The following is a 27,334-nucleotide window of genomic DNA, read 5'->3' on the forward strand; positions in this document are numbered from 1 at the left end:
CAGGCCGGGCATCGGTGTTGACTGATCCCGCGCCCGGATCCCCGCTCCTACCCGCCGCCGATCCTCCGGAGTCTTTTGTCCACGGACCGCATGCGCGCCTTGGCCGCACCACTTCCGGGATCTCCGCGCCTGCGCGCTTGGTATCGCCTGCAACATAGGGCGAGTTCTGGGGCGCGGAGGGTTCTGGGTAAATGGGGCGCCATGGACGTGATCTGAAATCACCGGCTCAACGTTCCCCAATGGACAACAGCCACTTTGCCCTTGTATGTGGAGAGTCTGCAGTCAATGTAACACTGCGACCTCTCTCGTCGATTACTTGTAAAAATCATTACACTTACAAATGCCGACTGTTGGAACTATCAGACTCACGAACCAATGAAGTTTGAGTTTCAATAAGTTTATTGGCTGAGAAATCATAAACAAGGAATTTCCCTTGGTGCTCTGCCCGCAAGTGACAACAGTGACAGTTAGGAATGACACATAAAACATTAAACATTAATAATAAAACATTATCGATTAAATATTTGAAGCATTACACATACAAGTGCCGGAAAACCAACTATGTTACTCATGAACCAATGGCAGTTTTCTCCCTCCCTCTCCAGAGTAAACAGGGGAGGAAGAAATGCAAGAACATTCCAGAGAGGTCAACAGAAGAGAAAGGCTGGCACTGAGTGACCAGATGGGCCGAGTGGCCTACATTGCATGCCGAGACAAGGGGTTGACAACAGAACTCACTTATTTGTAGAGCATGGGCAGAAATGCTTTTTTTCTCTCATTTTGTGACCCAAATCACGTATCTACCTGTATTTATTACATATTGTGTAAAAATGTACACAAAATAGTATAGAAATCATACCTGAAACTCGTCAGAGGGCAATAGATAATATGTGCGGGAGTAGACCATTCGGCCCTTCGAGCCAGCACCGCCATTCAATGTGATCATGGCTGATCATCCCCAATCAGTACCCCGTTCCTGCCTTCTCCCCATATCCCTTGACTCCGTTATTTTTAAGAGCCCTATCTAGCTCTCTCTTGAAAGCATCCAGAGAACCTGCCTCCACCACCCGCTGAGGCAGAGAATTCCACAGATTCTCAACTCTCTGTGAGAAAAAGTGTTTCCTCGTCTCCGTTCTAAATGACTTACTCCTTATTATTCAACTGTGGCCCCTGGTTCTGGACTCTCCCAACATCGGGAACATGTTTTCTGCCTCTAGCATGTCCAAACCCTAAAAAATCTTATATGTTTCAATGAGATCCTCTCTCATCCTTCTAAACTCCAGAGTGTACAAGCCCAGCCGCTCCATTCTCTCAGCATATGACAGTCCCGCCATCCTGGGAATTAACCTTGTAAACCTACGGTGCACTCCCTCAATAGCAAGTATGTCCTTCCTCAAATTATGGGACCAAAACTGCACACAATACTCCAGGTGTGGTCTTACTAGGGCTCTGTACAACTGCAGAAGGACCTCTTTGCTCCTATATTCGATTTCTCTTGTTATAAAGGCCAACATGCCATTCGCTTTCTTCGCTGCCTGCTGTACATGTATCTTACCTTCATAGACTGATGAATAAGGACCCTCAGATCCCGTTGTACTTCCCCTTTTCCCAACTTGACGCCATTTAGATAGTAATCTGCCTTCCTGTTTTTGCTACCAAACTGGGTAAACTCACATTCATCCGCATTAAACTTCATCTGCCATGCATCTTGCCCACTCCCCCAACCTGTCCAAGTCACCCTGCATTCTCATAGCATTCTCCTCACAGTTCACACCTCCACCCAGCTTTGTGTCATCTGCAAATTTGCTAATGTTACTTTGAATCCCTTCTTCGAAATCATTGATGTATATTGTAAATAGCTGCGGTCCCAGCATCGATCCTTGCGATACCCCACTAGTCACTGCCTGCCATTCTGAAGGGGACCCGTTAACCCCTACTCTTTGTTTCCTGTCTGCCAACGATTTCTCTATCCATGTCAGGACTCTACCCCCAATACCATGTGCCCTAATTTTGCCCATTAATCTCCTATGTGGGACCTGGCGGTGGAGGCTGGTTCCCTGGATGCTTTCAATGGTTAATAAGTGGGAATTGCTGGACAGCGCGGACGCAGTGGGCTGAAGGGCCTGTTTCCGCACTGTATCACTAAACTCTAAACAAACCAGGAACTTATTTAAACGTTCTCCCCCAGTGTGAACGAGCTGGTGTGTCAATTGTTCAGATATTCGAGTAAATCCCAGCCCACACACTAAACAGGTGAATGCTCTCTCCCCAGCATGAATTCTCTGGGGGGGGGGGGGGGTCACTCGGTTACTTACTGGTGAAACCCTACCCATGGTTGGGAGGGGCAACTGTTTTCTCCACAGCGTGAATTCGCTGGTGGGTCTTCAGGTGAGAAGATTGAGTTAATTTCTTCACACACTCAGAGCAGGTGAACGGCCTCTCCCTAGTGAATTTTCTGGTGTCTCAGTAACGCAGATGAGCGAGAGAATCCCTTCCCACACTCGGAGCAGATGAACGGCTTCTCCCCGGTGTGATCTCGCTGATGGGTCTTCAGGCTCCATGCTTGAGTGAATCCCTTCCCACACTCGGAGCAGGTGAATGGCCTCTCTCCGGTGTGAACTCGCTGGTGGGTCTTCAGGCTCCTTGCTTGATCAAATCTCTTCCCACAATCAGTACAGACATACGGTTTCTCCGCAGTGTGAACTCGCTGGTGGAATACCAGGTGGCAAGATTGGGTGAATCCCATCTCGCATTCAGAGCAGGTGAACGGCTTCTCCCCCGTGTGAATTTTCTGGTGTCTCAGTAAGTCAGATGAACGAGCATATCTCTTCCCACATTCAGAGCAGGTGAACGGCCTCTCTCCAGTGTGAATTTGCTGGTGTCTCTGTAACTCAAATGATTCAATGAATCCCTTCCCACATTCAGAGCAGGTGAACGGCCTCTCCCCTGTGAGAATACGTTGGTGCCTCTTCAGTTGGCACGATTGAGTGAATCCCTTCCCACAATCGGGACAGGTAAACGGCTTCTCCCCCGTGTGAATTCTCTGGTGTCTCAGTAACAGAGATGAACGAGAAAATCCCTTCCCATATTCAGAGCAGGTGAACGGCCTCTCCCCAGTGTGAATTGTCTGGTGTCTCTGCAACTCAAATGATTCAATGAATCTCTTCCCACACTCAGAGCAGACAAACGGTTCTCCCCCGTGTGAATTCGCTGGTGTCTCACTAAGTCAGACGAACGAGTAAATCCCTTCCCACACGAAGAGCAGGTGAACGGCCTCTCCCCCGTGTGAATATACTGGTGCCTCTTCAGTTGGGACAATTGAGTGAATCCCATCCCACAATCGGGACAGGTAAACGGTTTCTCCACAGTGTGAACTTGCTGTCGGGTCAACAGGTGGGAAGATTGGTTTAATCCCTGCCCACACTCAGAGCTGGCCAGTAATTTCTCCATGCTGTGACCTGTCTGGCGTCCGGGCGGATCAGCTGACGCAGTGAATCCTCCCACACGTTCAGGCGCCGGTGAAATAAACGAGTTAGAGATTCCTGAACATCAATCCTCTGCTTCTTCTACCCTGTAAAAAGAGTTGACCATAAATTAACAGGTAAAGATCTGTCCGGGTCGGGACCCTTCCTCTCACCGGTCAATCCGTGCATTCGATGCGCTCACGCCGCCGGGGACCGCACCGATTCTCCCCGCAGCCGGGGGCCGCTCCTCAGGCCGGGCCTCGGTGCTGACTGATCCCGCGCCCGGATCCCCGCTCCTACCCGCCGCCGATCCTCCGGAGTCTTTTGTCCACGGACCGCATGCGCGCCTTGGCCGCAACACTTCCGGGCTCTCCGCGCCTGCGCGCTTGGTATCGCCTGCAACATAGGGCGAGTTCTGGGGCGCGGAGGTTTCTGGGCAAAGCGAGCGCCATGGACAGGATATGAAATCACCAGCTCAACGTTTCCCAATGGACAACAGCCACTTTGTTCTTGTATATGGAGAGTCTGCAATCAATGTAACACGGCGGAAATTCCAACTATATTACGCATAAACCAATGGCAGTTTTCACCCTCCCTCCCCAGAGTAAACAGAGGAGGAAGAAATACAAGAGCATTCCAGAGAAGTCAACAGAAGAGAAAGACTGGCAGTGAGTGACCAGATGGGCCGAGTGGCCTACATTGCATGCGGAGACAAGGGGTTCTCAACAGAACTCATTTATTTGTAGACCATGTGCCGCGGTGCTTTTTCGTTTCATTTCCTTCCAAAATCATGTATCTACCTGTATTTATAACATATTGTGCAAAAATATTATAGAAATCATACCTGAAACTCGTCAGACGGCAGTGGAGGCTGTTTCCCCGGATGCTTTCAAGAGAGAGTTAGATAAAACTCTTTGGGATAGCAGATTTAAGGGATATGGAGAGAAGGCAGAAACGGGTTACTGATTGTGGATGATCAGCCATGATCTCATTGAATCATGGTTCGAAGGGCCAAATAGCCTACTCCTGCACCTATTGTCTATAAAATACAAAACCTGCACATATTTTTAAAATAGGAGAAAAACTTCAAATGTTCCTAGAAGTAATTGTCCAATAAAAGCACATTTGACATTGAGTTGACAATTGACCAGTCACGCGCTTTGTTTTATGCTAGCTAGGCAGCGAGCACACTGGGATCATATCTGCCTCCCAATAACATCACAATAATAGCAAGGTTTTGAAGGAAGAAACGTAATGCTAACCACTGGCTGATAATTTTGTTTTACAATTGATTGATCTTTGTAAAGTTATGATGTTCTGAACTGTGAAATAAAAATGATAAATAAAAATGTCGACCTAGGGCAGGGCTCGAAATTAGCGGATGCCCGGATGCCACTGACCACCCAAAGTGCCGCCGGGCAACCTAAACGCAGAGTAATTTTGCCCGGGGTTGGCACTGTAGATACTGGTTTATACCGAAGATAGTCACAAAAAACTGGAGTAACTTAGCGGGTCAGGCAGCATCTCTGGAGAAAAGGAACATGACGTTTTGTGTCGGCGACGGCTGTAATGCATGGGAAAGATGCTAAATGTGGCGTGACGGAGGGTCGGAGCAAATGACGGGCCCCGCACAGCAGCAGCAGCGGCTCCATCTCCTCCTCCTCCCACCCCCCGCCCGGCCTGATTGCGGCCGCTGCCTGCCACTCCGCCAATGGTGCTTTCAAAACAAACCCCCCCCCCCTCCGCCGTCTGAAGCATCTGCACTGCTCGGCCCTGCACCTTCCTGTTCGCTGGCGGAGGAGGGGAGGCGGTGGCAATGAGATCCCAACTGCCCCCCCGGCAGCGGCACTTGGCGAGGGACAGGGACGGACAAGGCAGTGATGATGCCAGTGTTGTCTGAGGAGCGCTGACCTTCCTTCCCACCTCCTCTGCCCCTTCCTCTCTCTCTCTTGTACGCCCCCTCCACTCCCTTATCCTGAGACCCTCCTTTCCATCCCGCATTGATCCCCATTCCTGCCTCTATTCAGTCCTCACTGACATCTCGTGTGCTCCCCTCCTCATCTACCCCCCCCCCCCCATCTATTCATCGTGCACTGATCTCCCTATCCATCTCGCATTGATTCTCCTGCCACTCCCTATCAATCCTACATTGGTCCCCCAATTCATCCTGTACTGTCCCCCCCTTCCCTTCCATCCTGCACTGCTCCCCGCCTTCATCCTGCACTGCACCCCCCATCCACCCTGCACAGATCCCCCCATTCAACCCCACTGTCATCCCTCCGTGCTCTCCCCTCACAATTTTACAATCCCCCCCCCCCCCCCCCCCCCCCGCCATCCTGCACTGATCCACACTTCCCTCCTGACGCTATTGTGCTGGAAATGTCTTCAGAGCGAACATTGACTATGACTATAACGGAATGCAATCAAATATGTTTTAATTCCCAATGTTATTATTTAATCCAAAAAGATGGATTAATTAAGTTGTGAACACGTGAAACATTAAAACCGCTGTCACTACTACCGTTGACACGTTATTACAGAATTCATTTTAACGGCAAATCAATGCTCTTAATATGGAGTACCAGTACTCTTATTTTGATGAGCAACATTCACAACTACACGTTGGGTTTATCCAGGTTTTACTTCTACGATCGGTGATATATATATCACAAATTTGGTCAGGAGATATTTCAGTTGAAATTTTAACATTAATTCTGGTGGGAATGATGGAAAAAGCATTTATCAACAATTTTTTTTAAATTTGGTGCTAACAAACTGGTTATCTTCATAGCTGCTCACAACACATACATCTAATCTGAATGTTCACAAAAATGCTGGAGAAACTCAGCGGGTTTATTTATTTAGCGAATGCAAAGTCCTTTAGCCAAGCAGTTGCCTCTTGATCTGCTGTATGAAGGGTGACAAGTCCTCCTTTGAGTCTTTGTTGAGGGCATGCTTCAATGATGTGTTGCATTGTTTGCTGCTCTCCACAAGCACACCATGGGGTTGGACTGCTGCCCCATTTGTGAAGCGGGTGCAGCAGCATCTATGGAGCGAAGGAAATAGGTAACGTTTCGGGCCGAAACCCTTCTTCAGACTGATAGGGGGTGGCGGGGAGAAGGAAGGAAAAAGGAGGAGGAGCCCGAGGGCTGAGGAAGGGGAGGAGACAGCAAGGGCTAACAAAATTTTGAGAATTCGATGTTCATGCCCGCAGGATGCAGACTCCCCAAGCGAAATATGAGGTGCTGTTCCTCCAATTTCCGGTGTTGCTCACTCTGGCAATAGAGGAGACCCAGGACAGAGAGGTCGGATTGGGAATGGGAGGGGGAGTTGAAGTGCTGAGCCTCCGGGAGGTCAGGTAGGTTCTTGCGGACCGAGCGGAGGTGTTCGGCGAAGCGATCGCCCAACCTCCGCTTAGTCTCACCGATGTAGATCAGCTGACATCTAGAGCAACGGATGCAGTAGATGAGGTTGGAGGGGATACAGGTGAACCTCTGTCGCACCTGGAACGACTGCTTGGGTCCTTGAATGGAATCGAGGGGGGAGGTAAAGGGACAGGTGTTGTGGTTGCAATGGAAAGTGCCCGGGGAGGGGGTGGTATGGGAGGGAAGGGAAGAACTGACAAGGGATTTGTGGAGGGAGCGGTCTTCGCGGAATGGGGGGAGATGGTAAGATGTGGCGAGTGGTGAGGTCAAGTTGGAGGTGGCGAAAATGAAGGAGGATTATTTGTTGTATGTGACGGCGGGTGGGGTGAAAGGTGAGGACTAGGGGGACTCTGCCCTTGTTGCGAGTGCGGGGATGGGGAGAGAGAGCAATGTTGCGGGGTATGGAAGAGACCCTGGTGCGAGCCTCATCTATAGTGGAGGAGGGGAACCCCCGTTCCCTGAAGAATTAGGACATTTCAGATCTGAGCCGCAAGATCTGCGGCAGCCCCATATTCAATGTTCCCATGTACAGCTATATATATTTGAGCACAAGAGGGCGCTGTTACTTTTTCCTATTAGCTTAATTAATTAGTGTGCAACTTTTTGGACTGACGAATTATGAATTCCTTATCAATGTTTTATCTAAATCTGTGCCAAATTTCAAGTAGATACCAGACATGGATCTAGAAAGTTAAAATCTAGAGCCCTTTTGGCACCTCGGCCCACTGTCACATATCAAAGATATGTGTAGTAATATATCAGCAGTAACCATAGAGTCCAACATCAGCAGTCACTTGTGGACGCAACAGGATTTAACAACATACTTGGCTAATAAAATGTATTCAATTCAATTCAATTCAATTAATGACAGTGGCGCAGCGGTAGGGTTGCTGCCTTACAGTGAATGCAGCACTGGTGACCCAGGTTTGATCCTGACTACGGGTGCTGTCTGTACGGAGTTTGTTCGTTCTCCCCGTGATCTGCGTGAGTTTTCTCCGAGATCTTCCGTTTCCTCCCACACTCCAAAGACGTACAGGTTTGCTGGTTAATTGGCTTGTGTAAATATTGTCCCTAGTAGGTGTAGGATAGTGTTAATAAGTGGGAATTGCTGGACGGCGCGGGCACGGTGGGCCGAAGGACCTGTTTCCGCACTGTATTTTTAAACTCTAAACAAACCAGAAACTTATTTAAACGTTCTCCCCCAGTGTGAACGAGCTGTTGTGTCAATTGTTCAGATATTCGAGTAAATCCCAGCCCACACACTAAGCAGGTGAATGCTCTCTCCCCAGCATGAATTTTCTGGGGGGGGTCACCCGGTTAGACTTACTGGTGAAACCCTACCCATGGTTGGGAGAGGCAAATGGTTTTTCCACAGCGTGAATTCGCGTGAGAAGATTGAGTGAATCCCTTCCCACACTCGGAGCAGGTGAACGGCCTCTCCCTAGTGAATTCTCTGGTGTCCCAGTAACGCAGACGACTGCGAGAATCCCTTCCCACACTCAGAGCAGGTGAACGGTCACTCTCCACAGTGAATTTTCTGGTGTCTCAGTAATGCAGATGAGTGAGAGAATCCCTTCCCACACTCGGAGCAGATGAACGGCTTCTCTCCGGTGTGAATTCGCTGATGGATCTTCAGGCTGCTTGTTTGAGTGAATCCCTTCCCACACTCGGAGCAGGTGAATGGCCTCTCCCCCGTGTGAAATCGCTGGTGGGTCTTCATGTTGCTTGCTCGATTAAATCTCTTCCCACAATCGGTACAGACAAATGGTTTCTCCGCAGTGTGAATTCGCTGGTGGGATAACAGGTTGCAAGATTGGGTGAATCCCATCTCGCATTCAGAGCAGGTGAACGGCTTCTCCCCCGTGTGAATTCTCTGGTGTCTCAGTAACAGAGATGAACGAGAAAATCCCTTCCCACATTCAGAGCAGGTGAACGGCCTCTCCCCAGTGTGAATTGTCTGGTGTCTCTGCAACTCAAATGATTCAATGAATCTCTTCCCACACTCAGAGCAGACAAACGGCTTCTCCCCCGTGTGAATTCGCTGGTGTCTCACTAAGTCAGACGAACGAGTAAATCCCTTCCCACACGAAGAGCAGGTGAACGGTCTCTCCCCGGTGTGAATACGCTGGTGCCTCTTCAGTTGGGACAATTGAGTGAATCCCATCCCACAATCGGGACAGGTAAACGGTTTCTCCACAGTGTGAACTTGCTGTCGGGTCAACAGGTGGGAAGATTGGTTTAATCCCTGCCCACACTCAGAGCTGGCCAGTAATTTCTCCATGCTGTGACCTGTCTGGCGTCCGGGCGGATCAGCTGACGCAGTGAATCCTCCCACACGTTCAGGCGCCGGTGAAATAAACGAGTTAGAGATTCCTGAACATCAATCCTCTGCTTCTTCTACCCTGTAAAAAGAGTTGACCATAAATTAACAGGTAAAGATCTGTCCGGGTCGGGACCCTTCCTCTCATCGCTCAATCCGTGCATTCGATGCGCTCACGTCGCCGGGGACCGCACCGATTCTCCCCGCAGCCGGGGGCCGCTCCTCAGGCCGGGCCTCGGTGTTGACTGATCCCGCGCCCGGATCCCCGCGCTTACCCGCCGCCGATCCTCCGGAGTCTTTTGTCCACGGACCACATGCGCGCCTTGGCCGTACCACTTCCGGGTTTCTCCGCGCCTGCGCGCTTGGTTCGCCTGCAACATAGGGCGAGTTCTGGGGCGCGGAGGGTTCTGGGTAAATGGGGCGCCATGGACATGATCTGAAATCACCGGCTCAACGTTCCCCAATGGACAACAGCCACTTTGCCCTTGTATGTGAAGAGTCTGCAGTCAATGTAACACTGCGACCTCTCTCGTCGATTACTTGTAAAAATCATTACACTTACAAATGCCGACTGTTGGAACTATCAGACTCACGAACCAATGAAGTTTGAGTTTCAATAAGTTTATTGGCTGAGAAATCATAAACAAGGAATTTCCCTTGGTGCTCAGCCCGCAAGTGACAACAGTGACAGTTAGGAATGACACATAAAACATTAAACATTAATAATAAAACATTATCGATTAAATATTTGAAGCATTACACATACAAGTGCCGGAAAACCAACTATGTTACTCATGAACCAATGGCAGTTTTCTCCCTCCCTCTCCAGAGTAAACAGGGGAGGAAGAAATGCAAGAACATTCCAGAGAGGTCAACAGAAGAGAAAGGCTGGCAGTGAGTGACCAGATGGGCCGAGTGGCCTACATTGCATGCGGAGACAAGGGGTTGACAACAGAACTCACTTATTTGTAGAGCATGGGCAGAAATGCTTTTTTTCTCTCATTTTGTGACCCAAATCACGTATCTACCTGTATTTATTACATATTGTGTAAAAATATTATAGAAATCATACCTGAAACTCGTCAGAGGGCAATAGATAATAGGTGCGGGAGTAGACCATTCGGCCCTTCGAGCCAGCACCGCCATTCAATGTGATCATGGCTGATCATCCCCAATCAGTACCCCGTTCCTGCCTTCTCCCCATATCCCTTGACTCCGTTATTTTTAAGAGCCCTATCTAGCTCTCTCTTGAAAGCATCCAGAGAACCTGCCTCCACCGCCCGCTGAGGCAGAGAATTCCACAGATTCTCAACTCTCTGTGAGAAAAAGTGTTTCCTCGTCTCCGTTCTAAATGACTTACTCCTTATTCTTCAACTGTGGCCCCTGGTTCTGGACTCCCCCAACATCGGGAACATGTTTTCTGCCTCTAGCATGTCCAAACCCTAAAAAATCTTATATGTTTCAATGAGATCCTCTCTCATCCTTCTAAACTCCAGAGTGTACAAGCCCAGCCGCTCCATTCTCTCAGCATATGACAGTCCCGCCATCCCGGGAAGTAACCTTGTAAACCTACGGTGCACTCCCTCAATAGCAAGTATGTCCTGCCTCAAATTATGGGACCAAAACTGCACACAATACTCCAGGTGTGGTCTTACTAGGGCTCTGTACAACTGCAGAAGGACCTCTTTGCTCCTATATTCGATTTCTCTTGTTATAAAGGCCAACATGCCATTCGCTTTCTTCGCTGCCTGCTGTACATGTATCTTACTTTCATAGACTGATGAATAAGGACCCTCAGATCCCGTTGTACTTCCCCTTTTCCCAACTTGACGCCATTTAGATAGTAATCTGCCTTCCTGTTTTTGCTACCAAACTGGATAAACTCACATTCATCCGCATTAAGCTTCATCTGCCATGCATCTTGCCCACTCCCCCAACCTGTCCAAGTCACCCTGCATTCTCATAGCATTCTCCTCACAGTTCACACCTCCACCCAGCTTTGTGTCATCTGCAAATTTGCTAATGTTACTTTGAATCCCTTCTTCGAAATCATTGATGTATATTGTAAATAGCTGCGGTCCCAGCATCGAGCCTTGCGATACCCCACTAGTCACTGCCTGCCATTCTGAAAGGGACCCGTTAACCCCTACTCTTTGTTTCCTGTCTGCCAACGATTTCTCTATCCATGTCAGGACTCTACCCCCAATACCATGTGCCCTAATTTTGCCCATTAATCTCCTATGTGGGACCTGGCGGTGGAGGCTGGTTCCCTGGATGCTTTCAATGGTTAATAAGCGGGAATTGCTGGACAGCGCGGACGCAGTGGGCTGAAGGGCCTGTTTCCGCACTGTATCACTAAACTCTAAACAAACCAGGAACTTATTTAAACGTTCTCCCCCAGTGTGAACGAGCTGGTGTGTCAATTGTTCAGATATTCAAGTAAATCCCAGCCCACACACTAAACAGGTGAATGCTCTCTCCCCAGCATGAATTCTCTGGGGGGGGGGGTCACCCGGTTAGACTTACTGGTGAAACCCTACCCATGGTTGGGAGGGGCAACTGTTTTCTCCACAGCGTGAATTCGCTGGTGGGTCTTCAGGTGAGAAGATTGAGTTAATTTCTTCCCACACTCAGAGCAGGTGAACGGCCTCTCCCTAGTGAATTTTCTGGTGTCTCAGTAACGCAGATGAGCGAGAGAATCCCTTCCCACACTCGGAGCAGATGAACGGCTTCTCCCCGGTGTGATCTCGCTGATGGGTCTTCAGGCTCCATGCTTGAGTGAATCCCTTCCCACACTCGGAGCAGGTGAACGGCTTCTCCCCGGTGTGACTTCTATGGTGTCTCAGTAACAGAGATGAACGAGAAAATCCCTTCCCACATTCAGAGCAGGTGAACGGCCTCTCCCCAGTGTGAATTGTCTGGTGTCTCTGCAACTCAAATGATTCAATGAATCTCTTCCCACACTCAGAGCAGGCAAACGGCTTCTCCCCCGTGTGAATTCGCTGGTGTCTCACTAAGTCAGACGAACGAGTAAATGCCTTCCCACATTCAGAGCAAGTGAACGGCCTCTCCCCTGTGTGAATACGCTGGTGCCTATTCAGTTGGGACAATTGAGTGAATCCCATCCCACAATCGGGACAGGTTAACGGTTTCTCCACAGTGTGAACTTGCTGTCCGGTCAACAGGTGGGTAGATTGGTTTAATCCCTGCCCACACTCAGAGCTGGCCAGTAATGTCTCCATGCTGTGACCTGTCTGGCGTCCGGGCGGATCAGCTGACGCAGTGAATCCTCCCACACGTTCAGGCGCCGGTGAAATAAGCGAGTTAGAGATTCCTGAACATCAATCCTCTGCTTCTTCTACCCTGTAAAAAGAGTTGACCATAAATTAACAGGTAAAGATCTGTCCGGGTCGGGACCCTTCCTCTCATCGCTCAATCCGTGCATTCGATGCGCTCACGCCGCCGGGGACCGCACCGATTCTCCCCGCAGCCGGGGGCCGCTCCTCAGGCCGGGCCTCGGTGTTGACTGATCCCGCGCCCGGATCCCCGCTCCTACCCGCCGCCGCCGCCGATCCTCCGGAGTCTTGTCCACGGACCGCATGCGCGCCTTGGCCCCACCACTTCCGGGCTCTCTGCGGCTGCGCGCTTGGTATCGTCTGCAACATAGGGCGAGTTCCTTTGCGCGATGGTTTCTGGGTAAAGCGGGCGCCATGGACATGATCTGAAATCACGGGATCAACGTTCCCCAATGGACAACAGCCACTTTGTTCTTGTATGCGGAGAGTCTGCAATCAATGTAACACGGCGGATATTCCAACGATGTTACGCATGGACCAATGGCAGGTTTCACCCTCCCTCCCTCCCCAGAGATTTTAGAAGATTGAAGGGGGATCTTATAGAAACTTACAAAAATTTTACGGGGCTGGACAGGCTAGATGCAGGAATATTGTTCCCGATGTTGGGGAAGTCAGAACAAGGGGTCACAGTTTAAGGATAAGGGGGAAATCTTTTAGGACCGAGATGAGAAAACATTTTATGCACAGAGAGTGGTGAATCTCTGGAATTCTCTGCACAGAAGGTACTTGAGGCCAGTTCATTGGCTATATATAAGAGGGAGTTAGATGTGGCCCTTGTGGCTAAAGCGATCAGGGGGTATGGAGAGAAAGCTGGTACAGGATAGTGAGTTGGATGATCAGCCATGATAATATTGAATGGCGGTGCCGGCTCGAAGGGCTGAATGGTCTACTCCTACACCTATTTTCTATGTTTCAAAACAGAGGAGGAAGAAATACAAGAACATTCCAGAGAATTAAACACAAGAGAAAGACTGGCAGTGAGTGACCAGATGGGCCGAGTGGCCTACATTGCATGCGAAGACAAGGGGTTCTCAACAGAACTCATTTATTTGTAGACCATGGGCCGCGGTGCTTTTTCGTTTCATTTTGTGACCAAAATCATGTATCTACCTGTATTTATAACATACTAGACTAAGTGGGACCCGTTAGGTCCCAGCATCACACAGGAGGGCTGGTCACCCAACGCAATAATCCACCTCTCCACCAATTCCAAAATTGCTGGCCAATGGGGGTGGGCTTTCTGTTGTGCTATTATGGGTGTTGTGGGCCGAAGGGGCTGGTTTCAAGAGGGCTAGTATGGACTGTGGGCCGAATGGATTATTGGGCTGGCAACTCAGTCACTGAGGCCTGACAGTACAGTCACTCAGACCTGGCAGGCTGGCAGCTGAGAAACTGCCAGAAATTGTGCCCAAAACAGGTGACAGACTCTGTGAGAGAGAAGGGGGAGAGGGTGGACTAAATGGATTATTGGGCTGGCAGTTCAGTGAGTCATGGCTGGATGGCTGGCAGTGCAGTCACTCACGGCTGGTGGGCTGGCAGTTCAGTCACTTGCAGCTGGTGGGCTGGCAGTTCACTTACTCAGTGCTGGTGGGCTGGCAGTGCAGCCACTCACGGCTGCTGGGCTCGCAGTTCAGTCACTTACAGCTGGTGAACTGGCAATTCACTTACTCATGGCTAGTGGGCTGGCAGTGCAGTCACTCACGGCTGGTGGGCTGGCAGTTCAGTCACTCACGCCCGGTACGCTGGCAGTTCATTCAGTCACCCCTCCTCCCTTCATCCCCCCCACTGCTCCTTGCCATTCCCCTCCCCCCCACACATTCAGTCCATCTCCCCACAACCTCCCCCCATGCACTCTCAGCAGCTCTCCCACAGAGCAGCCATTCCTGCCTATTAGGTTCCCATTGTGATGAAGAACATGCAGGCATGAAAAGTGGAAAAAGGATTTATTATACTTAAAATTGTGAATTACTCTTAAAATACAAGAACAAATCAAATGTTAAAGATGAGAATTATTAAGTTATTTCTTGTTGTGTCTCTTGTTGTGTTCTGCTGCTACTGCCTCTTGATGGATATTTGCTGTTGATAAAAAAAGACAATTTTAATATAGAGAGATTGAGCAGTTGTAATTTGTTGTAATTCTCAATCCTCTGGACTCACTGAAGAATTTGTGCAAAAATGTTTTTCGAGGCAAGGGCTGTCGGGGTGGCTTCTTCTTTCGTGTGGCGTGCACAGCCTAAAGTTGTAGGATAACTGGTTCTATTTGCTCTTCTGTTTGTGCATGTCGAGTTGATTGCATTAGTCGAAACAGGGCGGACCACGTGAAGGTTGCAATCTTCCACCTCGGTATGGCAAATGTCCTGCAGCCGAGGGAGGGGGACGGTTTCTGGCTGGGGCTCTCGTGGGCTAATGAGGGAGGGGGTGTCCTGCAGCAGGGGATGGGGGCGGCTTCAGGAGGGGGGGGGCATCCTATAGCCAGGCGGAGGGCAGCGTCTTGAGGGGGGGGTGCCAGTGGGGGGAGGGGCGGCAGTGAGTGACCCACTTATGGCCTCTGGACTCACTGCCTTGGGACTAACTCATGGTCTCTGGACTGGCTGACTCACTTACTCATGGCCTCTGGACTGACTGACATGCCCGATTTCTGGAGTCAAGTCCGACTTTTGTAAACTGAAAACTGTAACATTCACATTGAGGCACAGCCTCTTCCTGACAGCCATCAGGCTATTAAACATAACGAATAAGCTCTGAACCACGAAAGACTATATTATTTGTACTATTTTGTACAAATTATTTGTACCAGCTGATCACACACACACCCTCCACCTTACAGACACTCACACACACACAGGCTCTCACACACACATACACACTCTCATACACACACACACACACACACACAGACTCTCACACACACATATAAACAGACACTCTCTCACACACACATATACACACACACAGACAGACTCCCTCACACAGACTCACACACAGTCTCACAACCAATACTAAAATGTCAAGTGTAGATGGTTTATGCATGCAACCAATAATATAGCTACGTCAGTACCACTAACCACGCCTTAGTTACCAATTATAATAACGCCTTCTTCTCCTTCTGCGCAGTACAGTAGCAGACTGGAGACAGTGACTGCTGATGTGTGTTTAACCCTGTGTTCTCATTAAAGACTAGTGTAAAGTACAAGCGTGTTTGATCACTCATTTATATGGTGTCAGTCAGAAAAGACTCGCGTCTCCTGTTTCCCGGGTTTTATTTCTTTTTTCTGAGTTTTATTTCTTTCTCTGTGTTTTGCCTTCACTGACCGTGGCATCCTCGTGCCGAAAGCCCGCGCCCCTCATCTTTGATTCTGACATCGCAGAGCGTTGGGCTACCTTCGAGTTGGACTTCAGCCTCTACATCGACATCACACATCGGAACGAGCCCGATGCGGTTAAAGCCTCTCTACTTCTCAACCTTGCCGGCCCCGATGCCATGAGGAGAGCAAGAACCTTCACCTACGACCCAGCGGTCCTGGGTCCCGATGATCAGGTACAGATACCTCTAGAGACTGCTGACGACCCGGTATGTCTGCTGCGCAAGTTCAGGGAGATTTGCGACCTGCCCTCGAACCGTATTTTAGAGAGGGCGCATTTTTTCACCAGACAGCAGCTGCCGGAGGAACCTGTTGAACGTTTCATTGCTGACCTGCGCTACCTAGCCCAGAGGTGCCGTTTTGGTGCAATGGCAGACCAGCTTACCAGGGACATTTTAGTGACGGGGATGCTCGATCAGAGGTTAAGATCGGAGCTCCTCGGGAAACCAGATCTGACTTTGAGAATGGCTGAGGTCGTTGACCCGCAGATCGGTCAGCGGGAGTCGGAAACAAAATCGATCAATCTGACCGGGTTTAACAGACCGCGTCCTCGGATGAATAACACAAAATTTGTGCCACGGGCCAGCTACGGTCCCGGCGGGGTACCCCCCAGAAAGTGCCCCAATTGCAACAACGTGCATCAAAAGCAGTCGCCGTGCCCAGCTTACGGCAAAACCTGCAACTTTTGTAAGAAGCCAAATCATTTCTCTGCAGCTTGCCGCTCCCGTGGGAGAGTTCCACAAGCTTCTAGACCCAACTTAAACATGCTGATGCAAATTGATAACCAGTAAGGTTCCCAGTCCTCGCTCGACACGGCCCACGATTCTGATCCAATTAATTCTCAAGGGGAGGCGAGTGTGTTCTCACTCCTCCACGCACCTGGCCGACTACCCGATCCGACTGCCCTGGTTAATGTCAACAATTGCAGTTTCCATGCTAAGCTCGACACGGGTGCCAAGGTCAACGTAATGTCAACAAGCCTGTCCAAGAAGATTAGAAACAATGAGCTCCTAACTGCAGACCGGTCCACTCTGCATGCTTACGGGGGCGAGGTGCTGAGACCGATGGGAAAGGCCACCTTCAATTGCGTGCTGAAAAAAACATCGCGGGCCCTTACGTTCTATGTCCTGAACTCTGACTGTGTGACTCTGTTGGGAAACCAGGCATGCCAGGACCTGGGACTGGTGTCGTTCGACCGAACGGTCCACTAAGTGCTGATTTCGCTGGATCCGATATCGGAATACCCCGACCTGTTTAACGATGAGCTGGGCAAGCTGCCCATCGCCTACAAAATTGCCATTGACCCGAAGGTGGGGCCTGTGATCCGCGCACCGCATAGTGTCCCACGCCATGAAAGACAAAGTTGAGTCGATGTTGAACGACATAGAAACATAGAAATTAGGTGCAGGAGTAGGCCATTCGGCCCTTCGAGCCTGCACCGCCATTCAATATGATCATGGCTGATCATCCAACTCAGTATCCCGTACCTGCCTTCTCTCCATACCCTCTGATCCCCTTAGCCACAAGGGCCACATCTAACTCCCTCTTAAATATAGCCAATGAACTGGCCTCGACTACCCTCTGTGGCAGGGAGTTCCAGAGATTCACCACTCTCTGTGTGAAAAAAGTTCTTCTCATCTCGGTTTTAAAGGATTTCCCCCTTATCCTTATGGTCGCCATGGGAGTGCTGGAGGCGGTCAGCGAGCCCACCGAGTGGGTCTCCACCATGGTTGCCACCCTGAAAAAGGACAGAAACGAAATACGGGTGTGCATCAACCCGAAGGATTTAAACCTCACAATCAGGCGACCCACTATCCCATGAGGACCGTGGAGGACGTTGCAGCCCAAGTCGGACAGGCCACTGTTTTCTCAGTACTCGATGCGAATAGTTCCTTTTGGCAAATACCACTGGACAAGGGCTCCTCCGACCTGACGACGTTCTCGACACCGTTTGGCAGATTTAAGTTTCTACGAATGCCATTCGGCATCAATTCTGCAAGCGAGATGTTTCAGAGGGCGATGGAACAGTTGTTCTCCGGCCTGCCGTGCGCCATCATCGTGGATGACATCCTGGTTTATGGAAAGGACGGTGCCGAGCACGACACGAACCTCCGCCGCGTCCTGGATCGGGCTCGGCGGATCAACCTGAAGCTGAACTCTAAAAAGTGCAGGTTCGGGGTCTCGGAAGTCACGTACGTCGGGCATGTCTTCACTTCGGACGGACTAAAGCCCGACCCATTGAAGGCTGCCGCAAACACCGAGATGCCGGCTCCCACCGACGTGCTCGGTCTGCAACGATTCCTGGGTATGGTGAACTACCTAGGGAAGTTTATACCCAATCTCAGCGAGCTGAGCTCGTCCCTGCGGCAACTGACCAGAAATGAGACCGCTTGGTCCTGGTTCCCGCAACACCAGCAGGCGTTCGACTGTCTGAAGTCCAAGTTGATCAGCACCCCGACACTAAGGTTTTTCGACATCAATCCTCTGCTTCTTCTACCCTGTAAAAAGAGTTGACCATAAATTAACAGGTAAAGATCTGTTCATCCATTCAAGATTCATCCACTCAAATACACCTGGACCATTTCCGACACTTCCCTACCATTCCTTGACCTCACTATCTCCATCGCAGGTGATAGACTTCTGACCGACATCCACTATAAACCTACTGACTCCCACGGCTATCTGGACTACACTTCTTCCAACCCTGCTTCCTGTAAGGACTCCATCCCCTACTCCCAATTCCTCTGTCTACGCAGCATCTGCTCCCAGGATGATGCGTTCCACACCAGGGCATCTGAAATGTCCTCATTCTTCAGGGAACGGGGGGGATTCCCCTCCTCCACCATAGATGAGGATCGCATCAGGGTCTCTTCCATACCCCACAACACTGCTCTCTCTCCCCATTCCCCCACTCGCAACAAGGGCAGAGTCCCCCTAGTCCTCACCTTTCACCCCACCAGCCGTCACATACAACAAGTAATCCTCCGTCAGTTTCGGCACCTCCAATGTGACCCCACCACTCGCCACATCTTCTCATCTCCCCCCATGTCTGCCTTCCGCAAAGACCGCTCCCTCCGTAACACCCTTGTCAATTCTTCCCTTCCCTCCCGTATCATCCCCTCCCCGGGCACTTTCCCCTGCAACCGCAGGAAATGCAACTCTTATCCCTTTACCTGCCCCCTCGACTCCATTCAAGGACCCAAGCAGTCGTTCCAGGTGCGACAGAGGTTCACCTGCATCTCCTCCAACCTCATCTATTGCATCCGCTGCTCTAGATGACAGCTGATCTACATCGGTGAGTCTAAGCGCAGGCTTGGCGATCGTTTCGCCGAACACCTCCGCTCAGTCCGCATTAACCTACCTGACCTCCCGGTGGCTCAGCACTTCAACTCCCCCTCCCATTCCCCATCCGACCTCTCTGTCCTGGGTCTCCTCCATGGCCAGAGTGAGCAACACCGGAAATTGGAGGAACAGCACCTCATATTCCGCTTGGGGAGTCTGCATCCTGGGGGCATAAACATTGAATTCTCCCAATTTTGTTAGCCCTTGCTGTCTCCTCCCCTTCCTCAGCCCGCGGGCTCCTCCTCCTCCTTCCTTCTCCTCCTCCTCCTCCTCCTTCCTTCTCCCCGCCACCCCCTATCAGTCTGAAGAAGGGTTTCGGCCCGAAACGTTGCCTATTTCCTTCGCTCCATAGATGCTGCTGCACCCGCTGAGTTTCTCCAGCATTGTTGTGTACCTTCGATTTTCCAGCATCTGCAGTTCCTTCTTAAACACAAGATCTGTCCGGGTCGGGACCCTTCCTCTCACCGGTCAATCCGTGCATTCGATGCGCTCACGCCGCCGGGGACCGCACCGATTCTCCCCGCAGCCGGGGGCCGCTCCTCAGGCCGGGCCTCGGTGTTGACTGATCCCGCGCCCGGATCCCCGCTCCTACCCGCCGCCGATCCTCCGGAGTATTTTGTCCGCGGACCGCATGCGCGACCTGGCCCCACCCACTTCCGGGGCTCTCCGCGCCTGCAGCATAGGGTGAGTTCTGGGGCGCGAAGGTTTCTGGGTAAAAAGGGCGCCATGGAAGTCAATGATTATGATGGAAGTAACCTGCATTCAGCGGCTATAATTCGAGATTTTATATGGGGGCAAATAATCGGGCATAAAAAAAGTGAAAAATAGGAAAACAAAAAAAATCGGAATTCCGATTTAAATCGGAAGAATATCAAGCCTGTAATTTATAAGGAAATTAAAGGAAAATGAAAAGCTGAGACTTGGCAGATTTGCTTCGAGATTTTATAGGGGGGTTGCACGTAAGGTCACCGGGTCAAAGGGCTTGACGCACGGAGCCGCTCAATCCATCTGGAGGACATCGCAGCTTCCTGTATATGTTGTTAATACACGAAACACGTACTTTCCTACCTGTTAAAAACCGCCAAAATGGTGAATATTTGCTCTGTAAAAAATTATGGAAGTCGGGGTAACCGTGAGAGACATCTACCCAACTTCAGAATTCCAAAAGTGAAGAAAAATGAAGGTAAAGAGAAGTGAGAGCTGAAGGGACAACAACAAAGGCTTGGCGAACATTGGCCGTGCATATATCAAGATTAAAAATATTGGGAATTATCACATTTGCTCACTGCATTTCATCAACAGTAAGGCATTATGTATATTTTTTCTTTATTCATTTGGTATCTAAAAAGTTTCAGAAGTGATAAATCTGGCTATAAACTTTTAACATTTTACAGCGCAATAATTGACCATTTCGGCGGGTTTTAACGGGCCCGCTACGCTGGAAACAATAGTCAGTGCTTACCTGTGGTTCATCGCGTGTACTCCAGTTGGCGTAGTGTAGCAACAGTAGAGTCACGGGTTGTGACCCGACTGCCGTGCAACCTCCCTATAACTTTATTGGCAAAGTAATCACATACAATGAATTTGCCTTGGGAAAAGGAGAAGTACAACGGGATCTGGGGGTCCTTGTACATCAGTCCATGAAAGTATGCATGCAGGTACAGCAGGCAGTGCAGAAAGCGAATGGCATGTTGGCCTTTATAACAAGAGGAATCGAATATAGGAGCAAAGAGGTCCTTCTGCAGTTGTACAGAGCCCTAGTGAGACCACACCTGGAGTATTGGACAGATTTAGTCCCCTAATTTGAGGAAGGACATACTTGCTATTGAGGGAGTGCAGCGTAGATTTACAAGGTTAATTCCCAGGATGGCGGGACTGTCATATGCTGAGAGAATGGAGCAGCTGGGCTTGTACACTCTGGAGTTTAGAAGGATGAGAGGGTATCTCATTGAAACATATAAGATTGTTAAGGGTTTGGACACGCTAGAGGCAGGAAACATGTTCCCGATGTTGGGGGAGTCCAGAACCAGGGCCCACAGTTTAAGAATAAGGAGTAAGCCATTTAGAACGGAGACGAGGAAACACTTTTTCTCACAGAGTGGTGAGTCTGTGGAATTCTCTGCCTCAGAGGGCGGTGGAGGTTGGTTCTCTGGATGCTTTCAAGAGAGGGCTAGATAGGGCTCTTAAAAATAGCGGAGTCAGGGGATATGGGGAGAAGGCAGGATTGGGGATGATCAGCCACGATCACATTGAATGGCGGTGCTGGCTCGAAGGGCCGAATGGCCTACTCCTGCACCTATTGTCTATTGTCTATTAAAATGCCATCTTATGTAATGTCATCACAGCAGATTTAGATTTATTATACCTAGGAGTCGGAGTCGGAGACGCAAGAAATCAAGGAGTTGGTGTTGGGTGTTTTGGATATCGACTCCAAAGCCCAGCCAAAAATATTTGACACCCTGCCCCAGCGTGAACAAGCTGGTTTACCGATAGCTCAAATATTCAAGTGAGTCCCAACATCTCGCACTAAACAGGTGAATGCCCTCTCCCCCAGTATACATTCTCTGGTAGGTTCGATTTACCAGTGAAAACCTACCCACAGTTGGGAGAAGAAACTGATTTCTTCACAGCATGAACTCGCTGGTGTCTCTTCAGGTGAGAAGATTGGGCGAATCCCTTCCCACACCTGGAGCAGGTGAACGGCTTCTCCCCGGTGTGAATAAGCTGGTGTGCCTTCAGGTTGTCTGACTGAGTGAATCCCTTCCCACACTCGGAGCAGGTGAACGGCCTCTCCCCGGTGTGAATTCTCAGATGTTTCTGCAGATGAGATGATCCAATGAACCCCTTCCCACACTCGGAGCAGGTGAACGGCCTCTCCCCCGTGTGAATTCGCTGGTGCTCCTTCAGTCGGCACGGCTGAGTGAATCCCTTCTCACAGTCGGGACAGGGAAACGGTTTTCTCACGGCGTGAACTTGCTGGTGTTTCCTCAGGTCAGAAGAATGTCTGAATCCCTTCCCACACTCGGAGCAGACGAAGGGCCTCTCCCTGCCGTGAGTTCTCCGGTGCATTTGCAACGCAGATGAAGAAATTAAACCTTTCCCACACTCGGAACAGATGAACGGCCTCTCCCCGGTGTGAGTTCTCTGGTGTATCTGCAGCTGAGATGGTGCATTGAATCCCTCCCCACACTCGGAGCAGATGAAGGGCTTCTCCCCGGTGTGCGTTCGCAGGTGTATCAACAATCTAGATGAACCAATGAACCCCTTCCCACACTCTGAGCAGACGAACGGCTTCGGCCCGGTGTGCACAAGCTGGTGCTTCTTCAGCAGGCACGATTGAGTGAATTTCTTCCCACAATCTGGACAGGTGAATGGCTTCTCCCCGACGTGAACATCCTTGTGAATCCTCAGTGATTTAGAACACGAGAATCCCTTCCCACAATCGGTGCAGGTGAATGGTTTCTCTCCAGTGTGGGTTCGCTGGTGTCTCCGTAATGCAAACAAACAAATGAATCCCTTCCCACAATCGGAGCAGGTGAACGGCCTCTCCCCCGTGTGAATTATCTGGTGTCTCAGTAACGCAGATGAACAAATGAATCCCTTCCCACACACGGAGCAGGTGAACGGCCTCTCCCCAGTGTGAATTCTCTGGTGCATCTCCAGACGAGATAATACAATGAATCCCTTCCCACACTCGGAGCAGGTGAACGGCCTCTCTCCCGTGTGAATCTGCTGGTGCTTCTTCAGTTGTCCTGATTGCGTGAATTCTTTCCCACAATGGGGACAGGTAAATGCTTTCTCCCCGTGGTGAACTTGCTTGTGAATCCTCAGTGCGTGAGAACGCGTGAATCCCTTTCCACACTCGGAGCAGGTAAACGGCCTCCCCCCGGTGTGAATCTGCTGGTGTCCCTTAAGCTGGCTCGCTCGAGTGAATCCCTTCCCACAATGGGGACAGGCAAACGGTTTCTCCACAGCGTGAACTTGCTGCTGGGTCACCAGGTGTGGAGATTGAGTGAATCCCTGCCCACACTCAGAGCTGGTGAGTAATTCATCCATGCTGCGAACTCTCGTCAGATCAACTGACGCAGTGAATCCTCCCACACGCTCAGGTGCTGGTGAAATGGATGAGTTTGAGATTCCTGAACATCAATCCTCTGCTTGTTCTGCCCTGGAAAAAGAGTTTATAATAAATTAACAGGTAAAGACCCGTGTTTAAAAAGGAACTGCAGATGCTGGAAAAATCTAAAGTAGACAATAAAATGCTGGAGACACTCAGCGGGTGAGGCAGCATCTACGGAGAGAAGGAATAGGCGACATTTCGGGTCGAGACCCTTCTTCAGGCCCGTGTTTCAGGCAAGGTAATTTTTGTCCCTACGGTGAAATACGACGTCACACTGTGACAGAGAAGCTGAGAGTAAGCTGGGGTAACAAGCCCTCACCTTCTGTCTGGGCTCAACATCAAGTTCGCCGACTTCCTTTCTGTCTTCACTAGAGTGGGCCATTTCTGCCACTCCTCCACCCGTGATTTGGCCCAGATTTTCATTCCTCACCCGTTGGGCAAGTCCCACATCCCCACTATGAGCAAAACACGGTGTTTCCATGGCTGGTCCAGCGGACATTCTAGTCACGGCTGACCCACCCCCAGGGGATTGATGGTGATGAACATTGACGATGGCAATGCCATTGAACGCCATAGGTAGAGGACCCTCAGACTAGCTTTAAACAGACTTTATCTTGCACTGAATGTTATTCCTTCACTCCTGTTCCTCTGCACTGTGGTCAGCCTGATTATAATGATGAGTGGGGTAAAAATGGTGTAATTTGTATAAACAGTATTGAATGTATGTATAGCCTCCGAGAATGTTGGGTGGAGTTTTGTAAAGATCATGTATCTTATATTACTAAATCTCTGATCTTGACCGCTTTTGGCCGACTGTGCTGCGATTTCCGAGAGAACGCCGCCACCTACGGCCGTCATTTTTGGCCACCTCGCTCAGAGCCCCCCTCCGCCATATGAATGCGCAGGATTTTTTCCGTCGATGAAAAATGAGAGAGATATTAATGTTTTTACAAAATTCCCCATTCTCTCTGCTGCCCCCGCTGGCGGCAGGGGGAGGGACTATAAAACCAGGAAGTGTCGTGCCTCACTCAGTCTCTCCTTTTTTTTTAAACAAGTTTGTGTTCACAAAATGAATTTTGGTTGTCGGGTATCTGCAGCCCAATTGTTTGCCTCCCCTTTTTAGCAAGTTTGTGTTCACAAAATGAATTTTGGTTGTCGGGTGTCTGCAGCCCAATTGTTTGCCTCGCCTTGGCTTTTAAAATCGTTGCAACAGTTGGATGCCTGCCCAAGCATCCATACGGCCCACAATGTCTATACTAGCCCTCTGGAAACCAGTACCTTCGGCCCGCAACACCCATACTAGCGCAACAGACAGCCCCCACCCACTGGTGGGCAGTATTGGAATTGGTGGAGAGGTGGAATATTGCGTTGGTGACCAGCCCTCCTGTGTGATGCTGGGACCCAACGGGTCCCACTTAGTCTAGTAGTATATATATATTTATTTCTCGAATAAAGCCTATTTTGAAATTAAAATAATGAATAGATACAAAATGCTGGAGCATCTCAGTGGGACTAGCACCATCTCTGGAGAAGGAATAGGTGACTTTTCCGGTCGAGACCCTTCTTCAGACTCAAGGGTCTGGACCTGAAATATCACACATATTGCTGCCCTACTTTGACAAGAGGAAGCAACTGACAGAAAGGCGTTTTCTTGTAAATGAGGAAAACGTGTTTTTCTTTCAGCTCTCTGGGATGGAATTTCTTACTTCTCTGGTATAAATATTTTTCAAATTGTACTCAGAGAAGACTTATTTTGCCCACCATTGTGTAGAGCAGTGATTCCCAACCTGGGGCAAATTTCAGGGGGGCCACAGAAAAATTTGAGGATTTAGGGAGCCACAGGTTCAATGAAGGGGGCTACTTTTTCCCGCTAATAATGTCGGGGGGGGGGTGGGGCACAGAAAAATTAAAGAGGCCAAGGGGGCCACGAACTAAAAAAGGTTGGGAGCCACTGGTGTAGAGCATTATCTCAAATACCCCCAAAACAAGCAATAGGGAGGTTTCATGGCAGTCGGGTCACGACCCGTACTGTTGCTACGCTACACCAAATGGATTACACGCGATGTACTGCAGGTAGGCACTTACCATTGTTTCCAGCGTAGCAGGCCCGTTAAAACCCGCTGAAATTGTCAATTTTTGCGCTGTAAATAATTATGGAAATCGGGATAAGCGTGTGAGACATTTAGCCTACTTCAGAATTCCAAAAGTGAGGAGAAATGGCGGTAGATAGAAGCGAGAGCTGAAGGGACAACAACAGACGGAGTGCTTGGCCAACATTGGCCGTTTCATCAACTAAGGCATTATTTGTGTTTTTTCCTGATTCCTTTAGCATCCCAATATTTTCAATGTTCACCAAGCACTTTAGCTGCTGTAGTCCCTTCAGTTCTCGCTTCTCTTTACCTTCATTTCGCTTCACGTTTGGAATTCTAAAGTTGGGTACATGTCTCTCACACTTACCCCAACTCCCACAAAAAAATTTTCAGCGCAAAAATTCACCATTTTGGCGGTTATTAACCGGTAGGAAAGTACGCGTTTCGTGTATTAACAACATGTACCTCAAACAACTTCACTGGCTTCCCATCTCCCACCGGATCACCTACAAAATCCTGATCCTCACCTACAAAGCCCTCCACCATCTGGCCCCCCCATATCTCATTGACCTCCTCTCCCCCTACCAACCCTCACGGTCCCTCAGATCCACATCAGCCGGTCTCCTCTCCATCCACAAGTCCAACCTCCGCAGTTTTGGGGACAGAGCCTTCTCCAGGGCAGCTCCCAGGCTCTGGAACTCCCTCCCCCAACTGATCCGCAATTCCGTGTCCCTCACCATCTTCCAGTCCCGCCTCAAGACCCATCTCTTCACCTCTGCCTATCCTTAGCCCCACGTCCCCGTCCCTTTTCATCTGTGCATTAATTGCCTCATACTGTGTTTTGTATTGAATTCTGTCTTTACTTTGTGTACTAGTCATGTCTCTACTATTTATTTCATTCCCCTTACATGTTTTTCCTCTACATGCTAAATTTTTGTAAGGTGTCCTTGAGACTCTTGAAAGGCGCCCATAAATAAAATGTATTATTATTATTATTATTATTATTATGTACCGGAAGCTGCGATGTCCTCCAGATGGATTGAGCGGCTCCGTGCGGCGAGCCCTTTGACCCGGTGACCTTACGTGCAACCCCACTATAACACAATTTTGACAACATTGTCAGTTGCTTCCTTCCCTTTGTCAACTGAGGGCAGATCTTCACTCCAGAGAAGCCGCCGGTCCCGCTCATCTACTCCAGCATTTTGTGTCTATACCCGGTGTGAACCAGCATCTGCGGTTCCATCCGACACGAGTAGCTCAGCGGGTGTGGGGAAGGTGCGCGGGTCGCGGTCCGGGTCGGGATCCTTCCTCTCACCGCTCAATCCGTGCATTCGATGCGCTCACGCCGCCGGGGACCGCACCGATTCTCCCCGCAGCCGGGGGCCGCTCCTCAGGCCGGGCCTCGGTGTTGACTGATCCCGCGCCCGGATCCCCGCTCCTACCCGCCACCGATACTCCGGAGTCTTTTGTCCGCGGACCGCATGCGCGTCTTGGCAGCAACACTTCCGGTCTCTCTGCGCCTGCGCGCTTGGTATCGGCTGCAACATAGGGCGAGTTCTGGGGCGCGGAGGTTTCTGGGTAGAAAATGCGCCATGCACAGGATCTGATATCACGGGCTCAACGTTCCCCAATGGACAACAGCCAGTCCGTGTTGTTATGTAGAGTATCAACATGATTATATTGAATGGCGGTGCAGGCTCGAAGGGCCGAATGACCTACTCCTGCACCTATTTTCTATGTTTCTATCAACAGCGCGCAGAAGTGATCAAGTCTTGGAATCAAAATTCTTAAAGGTGCCTGAAGTTTAAAATAAAATACTGATAGTTCTGCACCACTTGCATTCTTCGGGAAACCT

At 50.0% G+C, this 27,334-nt stretch overlaps 3 protein-coding genes and 2 pseudogenes across 4 annotated transcripts in view; 1 reads left to right on the plus strand and 4 right to left on the minus strand.

The window, feature by feature from the left end:
* LOC116981584 (zinc finger protein 208-like) overlaps positions 1 to 27,334 on the plus strand; it is a 111,946-nt gene that overhangs the window by 69,532 nt on the left and 15,080 nt on the right. The window lies entirely within an intron of this gene.
* Positions 2,083 to 3,477, minus strand: LOC116981539 (annotated as a pseudogene).
* Positions 8,316 to 9,198, minus strand: LOC116981564 (annotated as a pseudogene).
* LOC116981527 (zinc finger protein 420-like) lies at positions 9,223 to 26,918 on the minus strand. 2 transcript variants are annotated; one of them, XM_033034600.1, is made up of 3 exons: positions 26,795 to 26,917; positions 21,866 to 23,437; positions 9,223 to 9,291 (listed from the first exon to the last, which is right to left on the minus strand). In XM_033034600.1, the coding sequence occupies exons 2-3, from the start codon at positions 23,323 to 23,325 to the stop codon at positions 9,270 to 9,272; spliced, it is 1,482 nt and encodes a 493-aa protein (XP_032890491.1). In that variant the 5' UTR covers positions 23,326 to 23,437; positions 26,795 to 26,917; the 3' UTR covers positions 9,223 to 9,269. The 2 variants fall into 2 exon arrangements, with proteins under 2 accessions (XP_032890491.1, XP_032890490.1); XM_033034599.1 differs by lacking the exon at positions 9,223 to 9,291 and adding an exon at positions 12,447 to 12,572 and having other exon boundaries at positions 26,795 to 26,918.
* On the minus strand, positions 11,707 to 12,453 carry LOC116981577 (oocyte zinc finger protein XlCOF15-like). Its single transcript, XM_033034700.1, has one exon. The coding sequence runs from the start codon at positions 12,449 to 12,451 to the stop codon at positions 11,864 to 11,866; it is 588 nt and encodes a 195-aa protein (XP_032890591.1). The 5' UTR covers positions 12,452 to 12,453; the 3' UTR covers positions 11,707 to 11,863.

Source organism: Amblyraja radiata, chromosome 15, assembly GCF_010909765.2.
Source record: "Amblyraja radiata isolate CabotCenter1 chromosome 15, sAmbRad1.1.pri, whole genome shotgun sequence".
NCBI classification, from domain to species: Eukaryota; Metazoa; Chordata; class Chondrichthyes; order Rajiformes; family Rajidae; genus Amblyraja; species Amblyraja radiata.

Bases quoted from the DNA above. Each gene is read 5' to 3' on its own strand.
- LOC116981577 (XM_033034700.1), bottom strand. From the start codon at position 12,451: ATGGAGACATTACTGGCCAGCTCTGAGTGTGGGCAGGGATTAAACCAA.
- LOC116981527 (XM_033034600.1), bottom strand. From the start codon at position 23,325: ATGGATGAATTACTCACCAGCTCTGAGTGTGGGCAGGGATTCACTCAA. The intron at 9,292-21,865 runs GTAGGTTTTCAC...CTCTTTTTACAG, and splicing joins GTTTCTTCTCCCAACTGTGG to GGTAGAAGAAGCAGAGGATT.